This window comes from Budorcas taxicolor, chromosome 7, assembly GCF_023091745.1.
Source record: "Budorcas taxicolor isolate Tak-1 chromosome 7, Takin1.1, whole genome shotgun sequence".
In the NCBI taxonomy this organism is placed as follows: Eukaryota; Metazoa; Chordata; class Mammalia; order Artiodactyla; family Bovidae; genus Budorcas; species Budorcas taxicolor.
Window position 1 is genome coordinate 9,574,843 of NC_068916.1, and position 12,724 is coordinate 9,587,566.

General features: G+C 55.5%; 1 protein-coding gene across 1 annotated transcript; it reads left to right on the forward strand.

Moving 5' to 3' along the window:
• Positions 1-920: 920 nt before the first annotated feature.
• On the forward strand, positions 921-12,118 carry RASAL3 (RAS protein activator like 3). Its single transcript, XM_052643915.1, has 17 exons — positions 921-1,242; positions 3,278-3,408; positions 3,561-3,639; positions 3,749-3,810; positions 4,593-4,663; positions 5,398-5,524; positions 5,612-5,710; positions 6,153-6,698; positions 7,036-7,180; positions 7,432-7,576; positions 8,663-8,899; positions 8,990-9,191; positions 9,297-9,415; positions 10,444-10,834; positions 11,122-11,279; positions 11,775-11,838; positions 11,945-12,118. The coding sequence occupies exons 1-17, from the start codon at positions 921-923 to the stop codon at positions 12,086-12,088; spliced, it is 3,042 nt and encodes a 1,013-aa protein (XP_052499875.1). The 3' UTR covers positions 12,089-12,118.
• The last annotated feature ends 606 nt before the right edge of the window (positions 12,119-12,724 follow it).

Here is a 12,724-nt window from a genome sequence, read left to right on the forward strand (position 1 = left end):
GTATTCTTCCCTGGAGAATTCCATGGACAGAAGAGCCTGGCGGGCTACAGTCCATAGCGTTGCAGAGTTGGACACGACTGAAGCGACTTGGCACGCAAGCATGTAATCTTTATAAGGGCTTCTCTCGTGGCTCACCTGCCAATACAAGCACCACAGAAGACCCGGATTTGATCCCAGGGTGGGGAAGATTCCCTGGGGTAGGAAATGGCAACTCGACCCAGCATTCTTGCCTGGGAAATCCCATGGACAGAGGAGCCTGGTGGGCTACAGTCCATGGGGTTGCAAAGAGAAAGACAGAGTAGAACACGACTGAGCAACTGAGCACACACACATTATGAATAGGGCTGGTGGGCATGTCTATTGTGTGTTTACCTAGCATATACACCCAATATGTGGAGCTGCTGAGTCAGAAAAGAGGTATATGGTCAATATTCAAAGATCACACCAGGTTTCCAGCTTGGATGAGTCGGTCTACATTCTGCCCAGCAGTGGATGAGAGTTCCAGCATTTAATCTGCATGTACCCATTTTGCAGAGAAGGCAACTGGGGCTCAAAGAGGGGCATGAGCTACCTCCTGGTCACTGAGAGATTCTGAGTCCTGCTTTGTCACCTCCTCTCCTCTAGCATCCTGCCCCCTGTTGTGCCCTCCCAGCCTGGCTGTGGGGTGGGGTGGGACAGACAGGGTCACGTGGAGTTGCGTTCAGCCGGAGGAAGCCGGGCAGGGTGCAGACGGCTGCTGATTCTGAGGCTGGTCAGGAAATCAAGGTAAGAGAGGGAGTGTGTGTGGCCCCCAAAGGGGGTTCCCTGGGGACAGAGCTGAGAGTGAGGAGGGGGCAGAAACGAAGACAGCACAACCCTGTCCAGTGGGCAAACACCGGACAGAATTATCACCGTCTCATTCCCCCAGGAGAATCTCGGCCATGGACCCACCTTCACCAAGCCAGGCCTCCCAAACCCAGCCTGCAGCCCCATCCCCTCTAACCTCCTACCGCTGGCACTCAGGGGGTGGTGGGGAGAAGGGAGCTGGGGGGTTCCGCTGGGGCCGCCTTGCAGGATGGGGGAGGGCACAGAGCCACCAGGAGACCACGGCCAGCAGCCAGCCAGCCCCGCGCTCGCTGTTTCGTCGCGTCCTCTCTGCACCCGCCAAGGAGTCACGCACAAGCCGCCTGAAAATATCCAAGAGCCTCTGGGGGAAAAACAAGAGCCCACCCCTGGATTCAGAGCCGGAGCCAGAAAACCCAGGTACGTGGCTCCCCCACCCAGGCTGGGAGGCCCGGATGCAGGGAGGTTTTGTCTGCCTCCAGAGCATCAGCCTTACAGACACAGGAAGTTGTGGGGAGTGCAAAAGCCCAACAGGAAGTGGCTGGGGGCCCGGCTGGCTGCCCTCTTCCCTCTTTCCCCCTCACCCCAGGGGCCTGGGCATGGTGGGAGTGGCTAGGAACCTATGAGCTGGGGGTCCAGCCGGGGGAAGGGGCAGGGAACAGTCTGATGCGGCAGCACTGTCCAAATGCCAAAAGGCTCTTGGCCCTGGCAGGTCTATCCTCATATTCAATGGCCCAGGCATCTTCTCTCCTGCCTGGATACCCATTTCTGCTGTCTTCTACTTTCCTGCCCTCCAGTCTCGATGTCTTAGTATCTCCTCTTCCTTGAGCTTCAGTTTCTCCACAGGTTAGAATGGAATCATGACTCCTATCCTGAAGGGTATATCATTCATTCATTTGGTCATTCAAACAGAGGTCTATGAGCATTTACTGTGTTCTAGGCCTGCCCTGATTTAGACACTGAGGACACAGCAGGAACAAAACAGATGAAAGAGCCTGCCGGCCTCATGGAGTTCAGGGTGCAGTGAGTGTGACCGACCGTAAACAAGTAAATAAGGAGATGACAGATGGGGCTAAGTGTCACACAGAGAGATCTAGAATTCTAAAGGATACCATGAGGGTTGGAGCTCAGGAATGTCTATGACTCAGCACATTTTATGTGCTCCATTAGCAAGTGGAGTTATCGCTTATTCCCCTGGTGGTAAAACAGTAGGACAGATGGGTCCCCTGGGAGGGTTGATTCTGTCCTCCTAATTCTGAAAGCTCATTTAATTCTCATCATTCATATCCCCACTTTGCAGAAGTATCCCTTCAGCCCCCTCCAGGGTATCAGATATTGCCCACTCCATAGCATCCAGTGAGAGCTCTCTGACAAGCCCACCTGCTCTTCCCCGACTCAAACACCTCCCATGGTTCCATAATACCTTCAAGATGAATCCCCATCTCCTCTAACTGACACTCAAGGCTCTGCCAATCTCTTCCTTAACCTTCCCCTCCAGCCTTTAAGCCTTCCAAGCCCTCCTCACCTCTCCGTTTAATTCTCTGGACCAGGCCACGTGCCAAATCCCAGCCTTTCCTCAAGCTGTGTGTGTGTGTATGTGCGGGTGCCCTCAGTTGCTCAGTCATCTCCAAATCTCTGTTACCTCATGGACTGTAACCCACCAGGCTCCTTTGTCCATGGAATTTTCCAGCAAGAATACTGGAGCGGGTTGCCATTTCCTACTCCAGGGCATCTTCTCAACCCACGGATTGAAACTACGTCTCTTGCATCCCCTGCATTGGCAGGCAGGTTCTTTACCGCTGAGCCAGCTAGGAAACCCTGCTCACTCTGTTAATGCTACCATCTCCTCAATCTCTGTCAAATCAAACCTGCTCATCAAGATCCAGTGCAGGGCATTCCCTGGTAGTCCAGTGGTTAAGGGGCTTCCCTAAGTAGCTCAGTGGTAAAGAATCCGCCTGCAATGCAGGAGACCTGAGTTCAGTCCCTTGGTCAGGGAGATGCCCTGGAGGAGGGCACAGTAACCCACTGCAGTATTCTTGCCTGGAGAATTCCATGGACAGAGGCGCCTGGTGGGCTACAGTCCACAGGGTCACAAAGAGTCGGACACGACTTAGCAACTAAGCAGCAAATGGCAGCAGCCTTGGTAAAATGGGGGTTTTAATAGCCCTTTGAATGGCTTTTGGAGGATTAAATGAGAGAAGGAATGCGGAGTAGAAAGCACAGTACAGGACACGTAGTCTGTGGGGCTGCATCCACTACCCATTACTACCCATGGCTACTGGAGACAAGGCCCAGAGAGGGCTGGGGGCTTGTCCAGCACCTGACATGACTACTGAGTGGGTTGGGAAAAGGAGGCACTTAGGAGGGAACCCTTGATGAGCCTTGGTGAATGGAAAGGTTGTCCTGAGGGAGAAGAAAGGACTCCCAGGTCCCTAGCGCCGCTTCCTCTACCCAGAGCCTGCGCCAGAGCTGGAGCCCCTGGCCGCACAGATCCCAGAGGCCCCCACCCCTGATGTCCCCGTCTGGAACATCGAAGCCTTCACACTACTTGATGGGAAGCTGGTGCTGCTTGGGAATGAAGAGGAGGTAAGAGGGGCCACATAGGCAAGGGAAGGGGAAGAAAGGAAGGGAGCGAGAACAGCAGTAAGGGAGCATGAGGGGTATAACAGAAAGGTGTCCGCCTCTCCTTCTGTCTGTCTGCCTCCCCTTTCTGACCATCCACTCCTGTTGGGGGACAGGGTCCTCACCAGCCCCGGATTGGGAGCACTAGCTCTGAGAGCAGCATCCAAGTGGCCTTGGGGAATCTCAAGGATCCAGGTAAGCTTGAGAGACAGGGAAGGCTGGGGCATTTGGGAACCTGTTAAAGTGGGGCAGAATCCAAGATGATCCCACCCACCCCCAATCTTCCACCCCTGACCACCCACAGATCGGACCCCTGGAAAGACAGAGCCAGAGGCTGCTGGCCCCCACCAGATCCACAATGTTCGCGTAAGTGGTGGGTGGAGGGGAGAGGAAAGATTTCAGACCCTCAGAGGTGAAAGGGGGGACTTTTCCTGGGTGATATTTTTTCATTAATTTCCTGGGATTTTTTTTTTTTTTACTGTTTAATTTTTTAATTTATTTGTCTTTATTCTTGGCTGTGCTGGGTCTTTGTTACTGCTCATGGGCTTTCTCTAGTTGCTGCGAGCAGGGGCTCCTCTTCCTGGAGGTGAGTGGGCTTCTGCTAGCAGTTATTTCCCTTATTGTGGAGCATGGCCTCTAGGCACATGAGCTGTAGTAATCACCACCTGGGCTCTGTAGTTGCAGATCATGGGCTCTAGAGCTTGGCCTCAGTGATACAATGCTCAGGCTTATCTGCTCCAAAGCATATGGAATCTTCCCATACCAGAGACAGAAGCTGTGTCCCCTGCAATGGCAGACGGATTCTTACCCACTGAACCACTAGGGAAATCCTCCTGGGCCATCTTGACCAGGTCACTGACCCTCTCTGGGCCATAGCATCCCTATCTGTCAAATGAAGCAGGTGAGAGAAGCTCCTTCTTGGGGCTGTTTATGAGAAGTCCATAGAGAATGTAGGAAAGCACATTTCTAAATGGCTGGTGCTTTAGAAATGGCAGCTGTTGATTGTCTTTAATATTCCGGCAAATGTAGTCTGACCTTGTGATTTCCCCCAAGATCAATAGATCTTCCAGGACATCCTGGGTGGGGCAAGGAAAGGACCTAAAGACTGAACATAGGGTTCTGCCCAGCTGACTTCCCCCTCCCCACAGGGGCTGCTGAAGCGGTTGAAAGAGAAGAAAAAGGCCAAGTCAGAGCTAGGAGCCAGTGCTTCCCGAGATGGGTAAGGGTCTCTGAGGAGGTAGAGGGGTTGGGATTCAACACTACCCCTCCCTCCCATTCCTCCTGCCGATAATTCTGATCTTCACCAAATATACCCTGTAGGCCTCTGTGTCCTGCCCCTTGTTGAGCAATGCAGGGGCCACTGAAAGACCCTAAGGATGGAGTCAGCCCTCCACTGAAGGGTGGGAGCAGAGTGTGACACAGTAACTCTAAAATAGCAGCCGAGTCAACACCTTGGTTTGGGAGTGAGTGTCTCGGAAAGGGACGCTTGATCTGAGACGTGAAGGATGTGTGTGTGTGTGTGTGTTTGGTCATGTCTGACTCTTTGCAATGCCACGGACTGTAGCCCACCAGGCTCCTCTGTCAGTGGGATTTTCCTGGCTAGAATACTAGAGTGCTTTGCTATTCCCTCCCTCCGGGGAGATCTGAAGGCTGCTGCTGCTGCTAAGTTGCGTCAGTCTAGATGGAAGTTAATCAGGCCAAAAAGGATAGGAAAAGCGTTCCAGGCAGAAGGAACATCAAGTGCAACAGTCAAGAGGACGAATGAAGTGACAGAAGGCCAGTGTGACTGGAGTACAGACAGTGAGGAATTCAGTGTCAAAAGGATGGATTTACGTTTCAACTTAGGTTCAAATTCCCTCTGGGTTCCTTCCACCCTTTGGGCTGTAGGGAGCAGGTTGTGGGGGTCAAGGGAGTGAGTAGGAATGACAGCTTGCCCACGTGCGCCTTCACCAGGCCCCCCAGTGCTCTGGGCTCCCGGGAATCGCTGGCCACGATTTCCGAACTGGACCTCGGAGCCGAGCGGGACGTGCGGGTCTGGCCACTGCACCGCAGCCTGCTGGAGGAGCCCCACTGCTTCCAGGTAAGTAAAGGGAACTGTCCACCTCGCCTGACCCTTTGGCTCAACCCTTGGCCTCAACCGTACTCTTGGATTCCCCCTCCTCAACAGGTCACATGGGCAGGCGGGAGTCGCTGCTTCTCCTGTCGCTCGGCTGCCGAGAGAGACCGCTGGATCGAGGACCTTCGTCGCCACTTCCAGCCTAGTCAGGTAGGTACGCGCAAGGTCGGACGTGGAGGCCCCGCCCACAGCCCGGGCCCCGCCCCTTCCACCCAATCCAAATTTCTCTCGCGTTAAAACTTTGCCCCTTGGACACATCTGCCTTCCTACACGTTTGCAACCACTCCGAGATCCTCCGCCGATTCCATGAATTGCCAGCCCCTTCCACAGCTCGGATTGTATTCAGTCCAAGCCCTATTTGCACCCCAGGGAGTCGCCAAGTTTCCACCTCGCGGTTACTCCTCCATGCCCTGGACCCCGGATCTCTCCGGGAGGGCCCAGAAAAGCTAGAGGATCGTCGTGGGACCCCCGTAGTCCCGCTGTCTTCCCCCAGAGGCACAGCGAACCCTTGGGAGTACGCGTCCCGCGCTTCATCTCTGATGCGCCATGTGGAGCACCGAAGCCACGCTCCTGTCTCTGCTTTGGTCCGCAGGACAACGTGGAGCGGGAAGAGACGTGGCTGAGCGTGTGGGTGCACGAAGTGAAGGGGCTGCCCCGGGCGGCGGCGGCGGCGGCGCCAGGAGTGCGCGCGGAGCTGTGGCTGGACGGAGCGCTGCTGGCGCGCACGACTCCGCGGGCCGGCCCGGGCCAGCTCTTCTGGGCAGAACGCTTCCATTTTGAGGCGCTGCCGCCAGCGCGTCGCCTGTCCCTGCGACTACGCGGAGCGGGCCCCGGGGACGCGGTGCTGGGCCGAGTGGCCTTGGCGCTGGAAGAGCTGAGCGTCCCCCGGGCGCCCGCCGCGGGTCTGGAGCGTTGGTTCCCGCTGCTCGGGGCGCCAGCCGGCGCGGCGCTGCGGGCACGAATCCGGGCGCGGCGCCTGCGAGTGCTGCCGTCGGAGCGCTACAAGGAGCTGGCGGAGTTCCTCACGTTCCACTACGCGCGCCTCTGCGGGGCTCTCGAACTCGCGCTGTCTGCTCAAGCCAAGGAGGAGCTGGCCGCCGCCATGGTGCGAGTGCTGCGGGCCACCGGCCGGGCTCAGGTGCGGCGCCGCGAAGGGACGAACCCGGGTGACCAGGGGCTGACCGATCGCGAGCTCCAAGGGGGGAGTTAGCGGGGACCAGTACCAGAGTGGTACCTTCGAGGGGCGGGGCAGCTTGAGCGGTGGAGTCTGAACTGAGCTTCTGCACCGTGAGACCCAAGTTTCTGCTTTGATTCGGAGGTTCCCGTTTTGTTAAGAACCCCAGCCGCGAGGCCAATGGGCCCGAGCAGCAGCTGCGAGGGGCAGGGCCTGTGCCCCAAGGGTGAGGGATCCGCCAAGAGCAGGGATTCTCACGACTCAGTCCGCGCCCAGCGCAACGTAACCCCACTATGCCTAGGCCCTGGTGACAGACCTGGGCACCGCAGAGCTGGCACGCAGTGGAGGCCGTGAGGCACTGCTGTTCCGGGAAAACACATTGGCCACCAAGGCCATCGATGAGTACATGAAGCTGGTGGCACAGGATTACCTCCAAGAGACGCTGGGTGAGCAGAGTTGGGCGGGGGTCAGAGGCTTAGTTGAGCCCGCTAGGGCAACCCAGGAGAAATCTGAGAACCCTTGGGTAAACTTGGATTCTGGTAGTGGGTGATGCCCTGGGGATGCTGGGATCCTAGAGTGAACTGGAGGTTTCCCAAGATTTTAGGTGCCTCCGAAGTAGGTTGGAGATGGAACTGGAGGCTGGGTACTGTGGGTTGTGGTCATGGTCCAGGCCCTCTCTTGTTGTGCTGGACTGCAGGACAGGTCGTGCGGCGTCTCTGTGCCTCCACCGAGGACTGTGAGGTGGACCCCAGTAAATGCCCAGCCTCAGATCTGCCCCAGCACCAGAGCAGACTGCGAAACAGCTGCAAGGAGGTCTTTGAGAACATCATCCACTCCTACAAGTGAGTGTCAGTGCTCTCAGTCACTATGCTAGCTCTGACTCCAAATTAAGGTTTCCAGATAAAATATAGCATGCCCAGTTAAACGAGATACCATATTTGTGACATACCTTTTTATACAAAAAAAAAAAAGTATTCATTTTTTTTAATCTGAAATTCAAGTTTAACTGTTTTTCCTAAAATTTTATTTGCTAAATCTGGCAACTCATTCCAATGTCATGCTACCTAACCCCAAGTAACATGGGACCCAATTCTTTGTCTTCTAGACTACAGGTGACCCCATACCCTAATTCCATGCCCCCGACCCCAGTTAAATAGGGTCTCAATCCTATTGGGGCTTCCCTGGTGGCTCAGACAGTAAAGAATCTGCCTGCAATGCAGGAGACCCGGGTTTGATCCCTGGTTTGGGAAGATCCCCTGGAGACGGGAATGGCAACCCCACTCTAGTATCCTTGCCAGGAGAATTCCATGGACAAAGGAACCTGGCAGGCTTCAGTCCATGGGGTTGCAGAGTCAGACAGGATTCAGCAACTAACACTTTCACTTTCACTCAATCCTATGATCTCTGATGCCAGTAATGCCATACTCCCAATCCCATGATCCCTGAACTTAAGTAACCCTGTATCCCAAATCCCATGTAACTGGAATTCCTAGGCTTCCAATTCCTTGACCTCTGACCCTAGGTTAACCTGTGTGCCTAATCCCATGTCACGTAGGACATCAATCTCATGATTTCTGAATCCAGATGACTCTGTGACCCAATCTTATACTACTTCATATTATGTACTCTGTCTGGCACCCCAGTTTCATGTCCAGTTATAGCTGGACATGAAGCTCAGGGCTTCTGTCCTCCTGTGAACCTATACCCCCAAATCTAAGATTTCTGACTCCAGAAGTCACCACAATGAGTACACCACCAACAAGCCCTGACCCCAAGGAGACCTATAACCCCAAGCATCATTATCCCCAATGTCTTCTATCCTGGAACTTAGCAAGCAGGCATCTATTGACCCCGACCTTAGGATTTCGATCATCCATGAACCTTATGCTCATATCTTTCCCCTCTGACTATTGCCTCTTCTCTCCCAGCTGGTTCCCAGCAGAGCTGGGCACTGTGTTCTCAGGCTGGCGAGAAGCATGCAAAGCACGTGGCTCTGAGGCACTGGGGCCCCGACTCGTATGTGCCTCTCTCTTTCTGCGGCTCCTGTGTCCTGCTATTCTATCACCCAGCCTCTTCGGCCTAGCATCAGAGCACCCGGCGCCTGGCCCAGCCCGCACCCTCACACTGATCGCCAAGGTCATCCAGAACCTTGCCAACCGTGCTCCGTAGGTGCTGGGAGGCTGGGTAGCCACACTGGGGTGGTGGGGATGGCAGATTCTGGACCTGACCCATCCACCACTTGGGCTCTGATGCAGGTTTGGTGAGAAGGAAGCCTACATGAGCTTCATGAATACCTTTCTGGAGGATCATGGACCTGCCATGCAACATTTCCTGGACCAAGTGGCCATGGTGGATGCAGACACAGCACCCAGTGGTTATCAGGGCAGCAGTGACCTGGCCCTCCAGCTGGCAGTCCTGCATGCCCAGCTCTGTACTATCTTTGCTGAACTTGACCAGGTGTGGCCTGAGCACAGAGCCCAGAACATGAGGTAGGGAGGCAAGAGAGTAGGGGTCTCTGGTCCTGGAGAGTTTGCTCAGCATCCTCCCTGCATGCTTTACCAGGCCACCCGGGACAACCTGGAACCGCTGCCCACTATCCTGCATGCCATTGAAGAGGGCCGACCTGTACCTGTGACTGTGCCAATGTGTTTCCCAGCACCCCACACCCAGGGCCATTCCAGGTAACTACTTGCCTCAAGTCCGACCTGATCCAGTTCTGATGGGTGGGAGTAGGGGAAGGGCCAAAGGCATGCATGGGGTCAGAGATGAAGACAGGATCATGTCAGGGGTCAGAGACAGGGTCATGTTCATCATCAGAGACACTGTAGGATGGAGGTCAGAGGCTAGAGACAGGGTCATCTCGGGGGTCAGGGAGAGGCTCACAGTGCCATCAGAAAAGGGGGCATCAGGTCAGATTGGACTCTGAGGTGGGGATTAGGCATTGCAGAGGTCACATCTAGGGTCAGAGAGAGAAAGTGACATTGTCACTTTCAGCAATGAGGGGCAGATCTCAGGTCAGGCCCAGGGGGAGATGGGGTCAAAGTTTATGGGCAGAGTCATTTGGGGGGTCAGAAGTCAGGGATCATGTTCTTTCAGAAGGCAGAGACAGGTTCAGTTGAAGGTCAGAGGTTGGGGACAAGAGGGAGTCAGATTGGGAAGGAAGAGGGTAGAGTTTTGAGCACAGGTCAAGCTCCAGGGGGCTCTGCAGGGGGTGCGAGTGGTAAAGAACCTGCTTGCCAATTCAGGAGATGTAACAGTTGCAGGTTTGACCCCTGGGTTGGGAAGCTTCTCTGAAGGAGGGCAAGAGAACCCACTGCAGTATTCTTGACTGGAGAATCCCATGGACAGAGGAGCCTGGTGGGCTACAGTCCTTAGGACTGCAAAGAGTCAGGCAGGACTGAAGTGATTTAGCATGCAGACAAGCTCCGGCAGATTGGAAGTAGAGATTACACAGAGGCTCAAGTCAAGGGTAACAGTGTGTCAGAGCTCCGGGACAAGGCTAGAGAGGGCTCAAAGGTTAGATTGAGGTCATAGAAGGGACAATATTATCGGAAGTCCAGGACAGGATCAGAAGTCAAAATGGGATCCCTTCAGTCACAGGGCTTGCAGAGAAGTAAAAGATCAGGGGTGGAGTTATTTCTGGTGGATGGTTGAGGTGGGGTCAGCGCAGAAACCGGTGGAAGTTCTGAGCTCCCCATCCCACCCCCAGCCTCTCTGCAGGGGAGAAGCCTGGCTTTCTGGCCCCCCGCGACCTCCCCAAGCACACCCCTCTCATCTCCAAGAGTCAGTCCCTGCGCAGCGTTCACGGCGCAGGTAGTTGGGCCCGGCCGCGGCTGGAGGAGGAACAGCCCCCCCGGCTGCCTCGGCCGGTACAGCGCACGCAGAGTGTCCCGGCTGGCCGCCCCGCTCGCCGCCGCCCGTCTGCCGGACCGCGGCCGCGACCCAAAGGCTCCCTACAAGCGGGACCCGCGCCCCGCGGCCGGCCCTGGACTGGAGCCTCAGCATCGTTGCCTCGGAAGCCGTCGGTGCCCTGGCAGCGCCAGATGGACCAGCCAAGAGACAAAGACCAGGCGCTGGGCACCCACCGACCCGTGGGCAAGGTGAGGTGTACAACTCAGGTCTGCGCATAGAGTGGGGAGACAGGATTGGAAAAAGACTGAAAGATAGGCAGGTCTCGGTTCAAACACCGAGCTTGCTGTGGTCTGTGATTCAGGCCTAACCCAACCCTCTCTGAGCCTCAGTTTTCCTCTTCTGTACAATTAGAGCGTCATTACCCTATAGGCAGGGCGGTTAGGAGGCAGAGCAAACGGAACAGGGAGGTCAGTCAGTGTCCGTGGGGAGAAGGGGCAGGACAGTGGCTCAGGTTACAGTTGCTCCCTCCCCACAGCTGGCGGAACTTCAGTGCGAGGTGGCTGCCCTGCGTCAGGATCTGAAGATGCTGTCCGGCCTCGTGGAGTCACTCAGCACCCACATCCGGTCCTTGAGCGAGCAGCAGGAGCAGCTTCGGACCCAGCTTCAGCTTCTAGATTCCAGGCTCCGAGAAGGGTAAGCCCCGCTCTCCCTATTAGCTCCGCCCCAGGCGGCCTTACTAAAGAGAGATCGGCTCAGGCCCTGCCTCCCAGTAAGTCCACCCAAATCACGCCTGGCACGGCCACGCCCCCTCCGTAAGACCCGCCCCTACACATCTAAGACCCGCTTCTTGGTCACCTCCATCCACCCCAAGTCTCTGGGAGGTCCTCTCGAGCAGTCCCTCAGTCAGCTCCTTCCAGACAAGTTGGGACAGACCCGCAATCTCTTAGTCTGGGCCCGCCCCTATTCTGCTCACGACCTCACGCAGGACTGGTTGATTGGTCCTTTCATCGCAGCCAGTCCAGGTTCTAATTCAGCAGTCCCTTCTTCAAACGTATCTAGGCCCCACCCCCAGGCTGGATAAACCCCACCTCCATCTCAAGCTCCGCGCCGGAGTCCCTGACTCCAACCAGGAGCTCTAGGGGAGTCTCTCAGCCTCTGACTCTTTCCTTTCACCCGTAATCCCTACAGGACCGTGAAGTTGGATCCAGGGCGCGATCCTTCAACCAATGAGAGCCACAGGCTGAAAAGTCTGGTGAGACCCATGCCCGAGCCCTGGGACAGATTTAGGCTGGGTGAGGGAACACGAGTTGGGATGCAACCCTCACCCGGCTCTGAGTCCACTGCTGCTGCCTCCCCAGGAGTGCCGACTGGCTGAGATAGAGAGTACTCAGGCCCAGCTGAAGGATACCATCCAGAACCTGCAGCTTCTTCCCAGGACATCAGAGTCCCAGAGCCAGCCCCTGCCTCTCAAAGCTCCCTGCATCAACGGAGACACCACTTGAGTTGCCCACTCGGCCCGACATGCTTTGGGAGCAGAGAGAAAGCGTCTAAGGGGCCTGTCCACCCCCTGCCTCAAACCCACGTGGCCTATAGTAGGGAATGGAGCTGTAGGTGCCAAACAGTCTGGCACTGTCAGGTTGCCCAGTAAAATCTTGATTTCAGTAAAAATCGATGGTTTTTTTTGCCCCTGAATTTTGCCAATCAGAAAGCAAACTCCATTCCCTCAATCCAGCTCTCTCAAACTCTCCCCTAATTGCAGGTTTCAGGGGAGTGGGGCGATGCAGGGAGATTCTCACCAGCTGTGTGACCTTAGTCCCTCACTTTCTCAGAGCCTTGATCTCCTCATTTGTAAAATGGATTTAAAGATCCTCATACAGTAAAAGACCTATAGTTTAAAGTGTTTGATAAAAGGTATTGGTCATTGTTAGCGGTAGCAGCTGATTCTCTGTAAAGCCCAGATCTCATCTCCACTAATTTCCAGATCTCAGATGAGAGCATCTTCTGCTGCTGCTGCTTCTGCTAAGTCGCTTCAGTCGTGTCCGACTCTGTGCGACCCCATAGACGGCAGCCCACCAGGCTCCCCCATCCCTGGGATTCTCCAGGCAAGAACACTGGAGTGGGTTGCCATTTCCTTCTCC

What these genes read in the sequence shown, in the direction of transcription:
- RASAL3 (XM_052643915.1), top strand. Translation starts at nt 921, where the DNA reads ATGGACCCACCTTCACCAAGCCAGGCCTCCCAAACCCAGCCTGCAGCC. An exon ending in GGGCCACCGGCCGGGCTCAG is followed by an intron (nt 6,699 to 7,035) that starts GTGCGGCGCCGC and finishes CACTATGCCTAG; the next exon opens with GCCCTGGTGACAGACCTGGG. An exon ending in TCTTTGCTGAACTTGACCAG is followed by an intron (nt 9,192 to 9,296) that starts GTGTGGCCTGAG and finishes ATGCTTTACCAG; the next exon opens with GCCACCCGGGACAACCTGGA.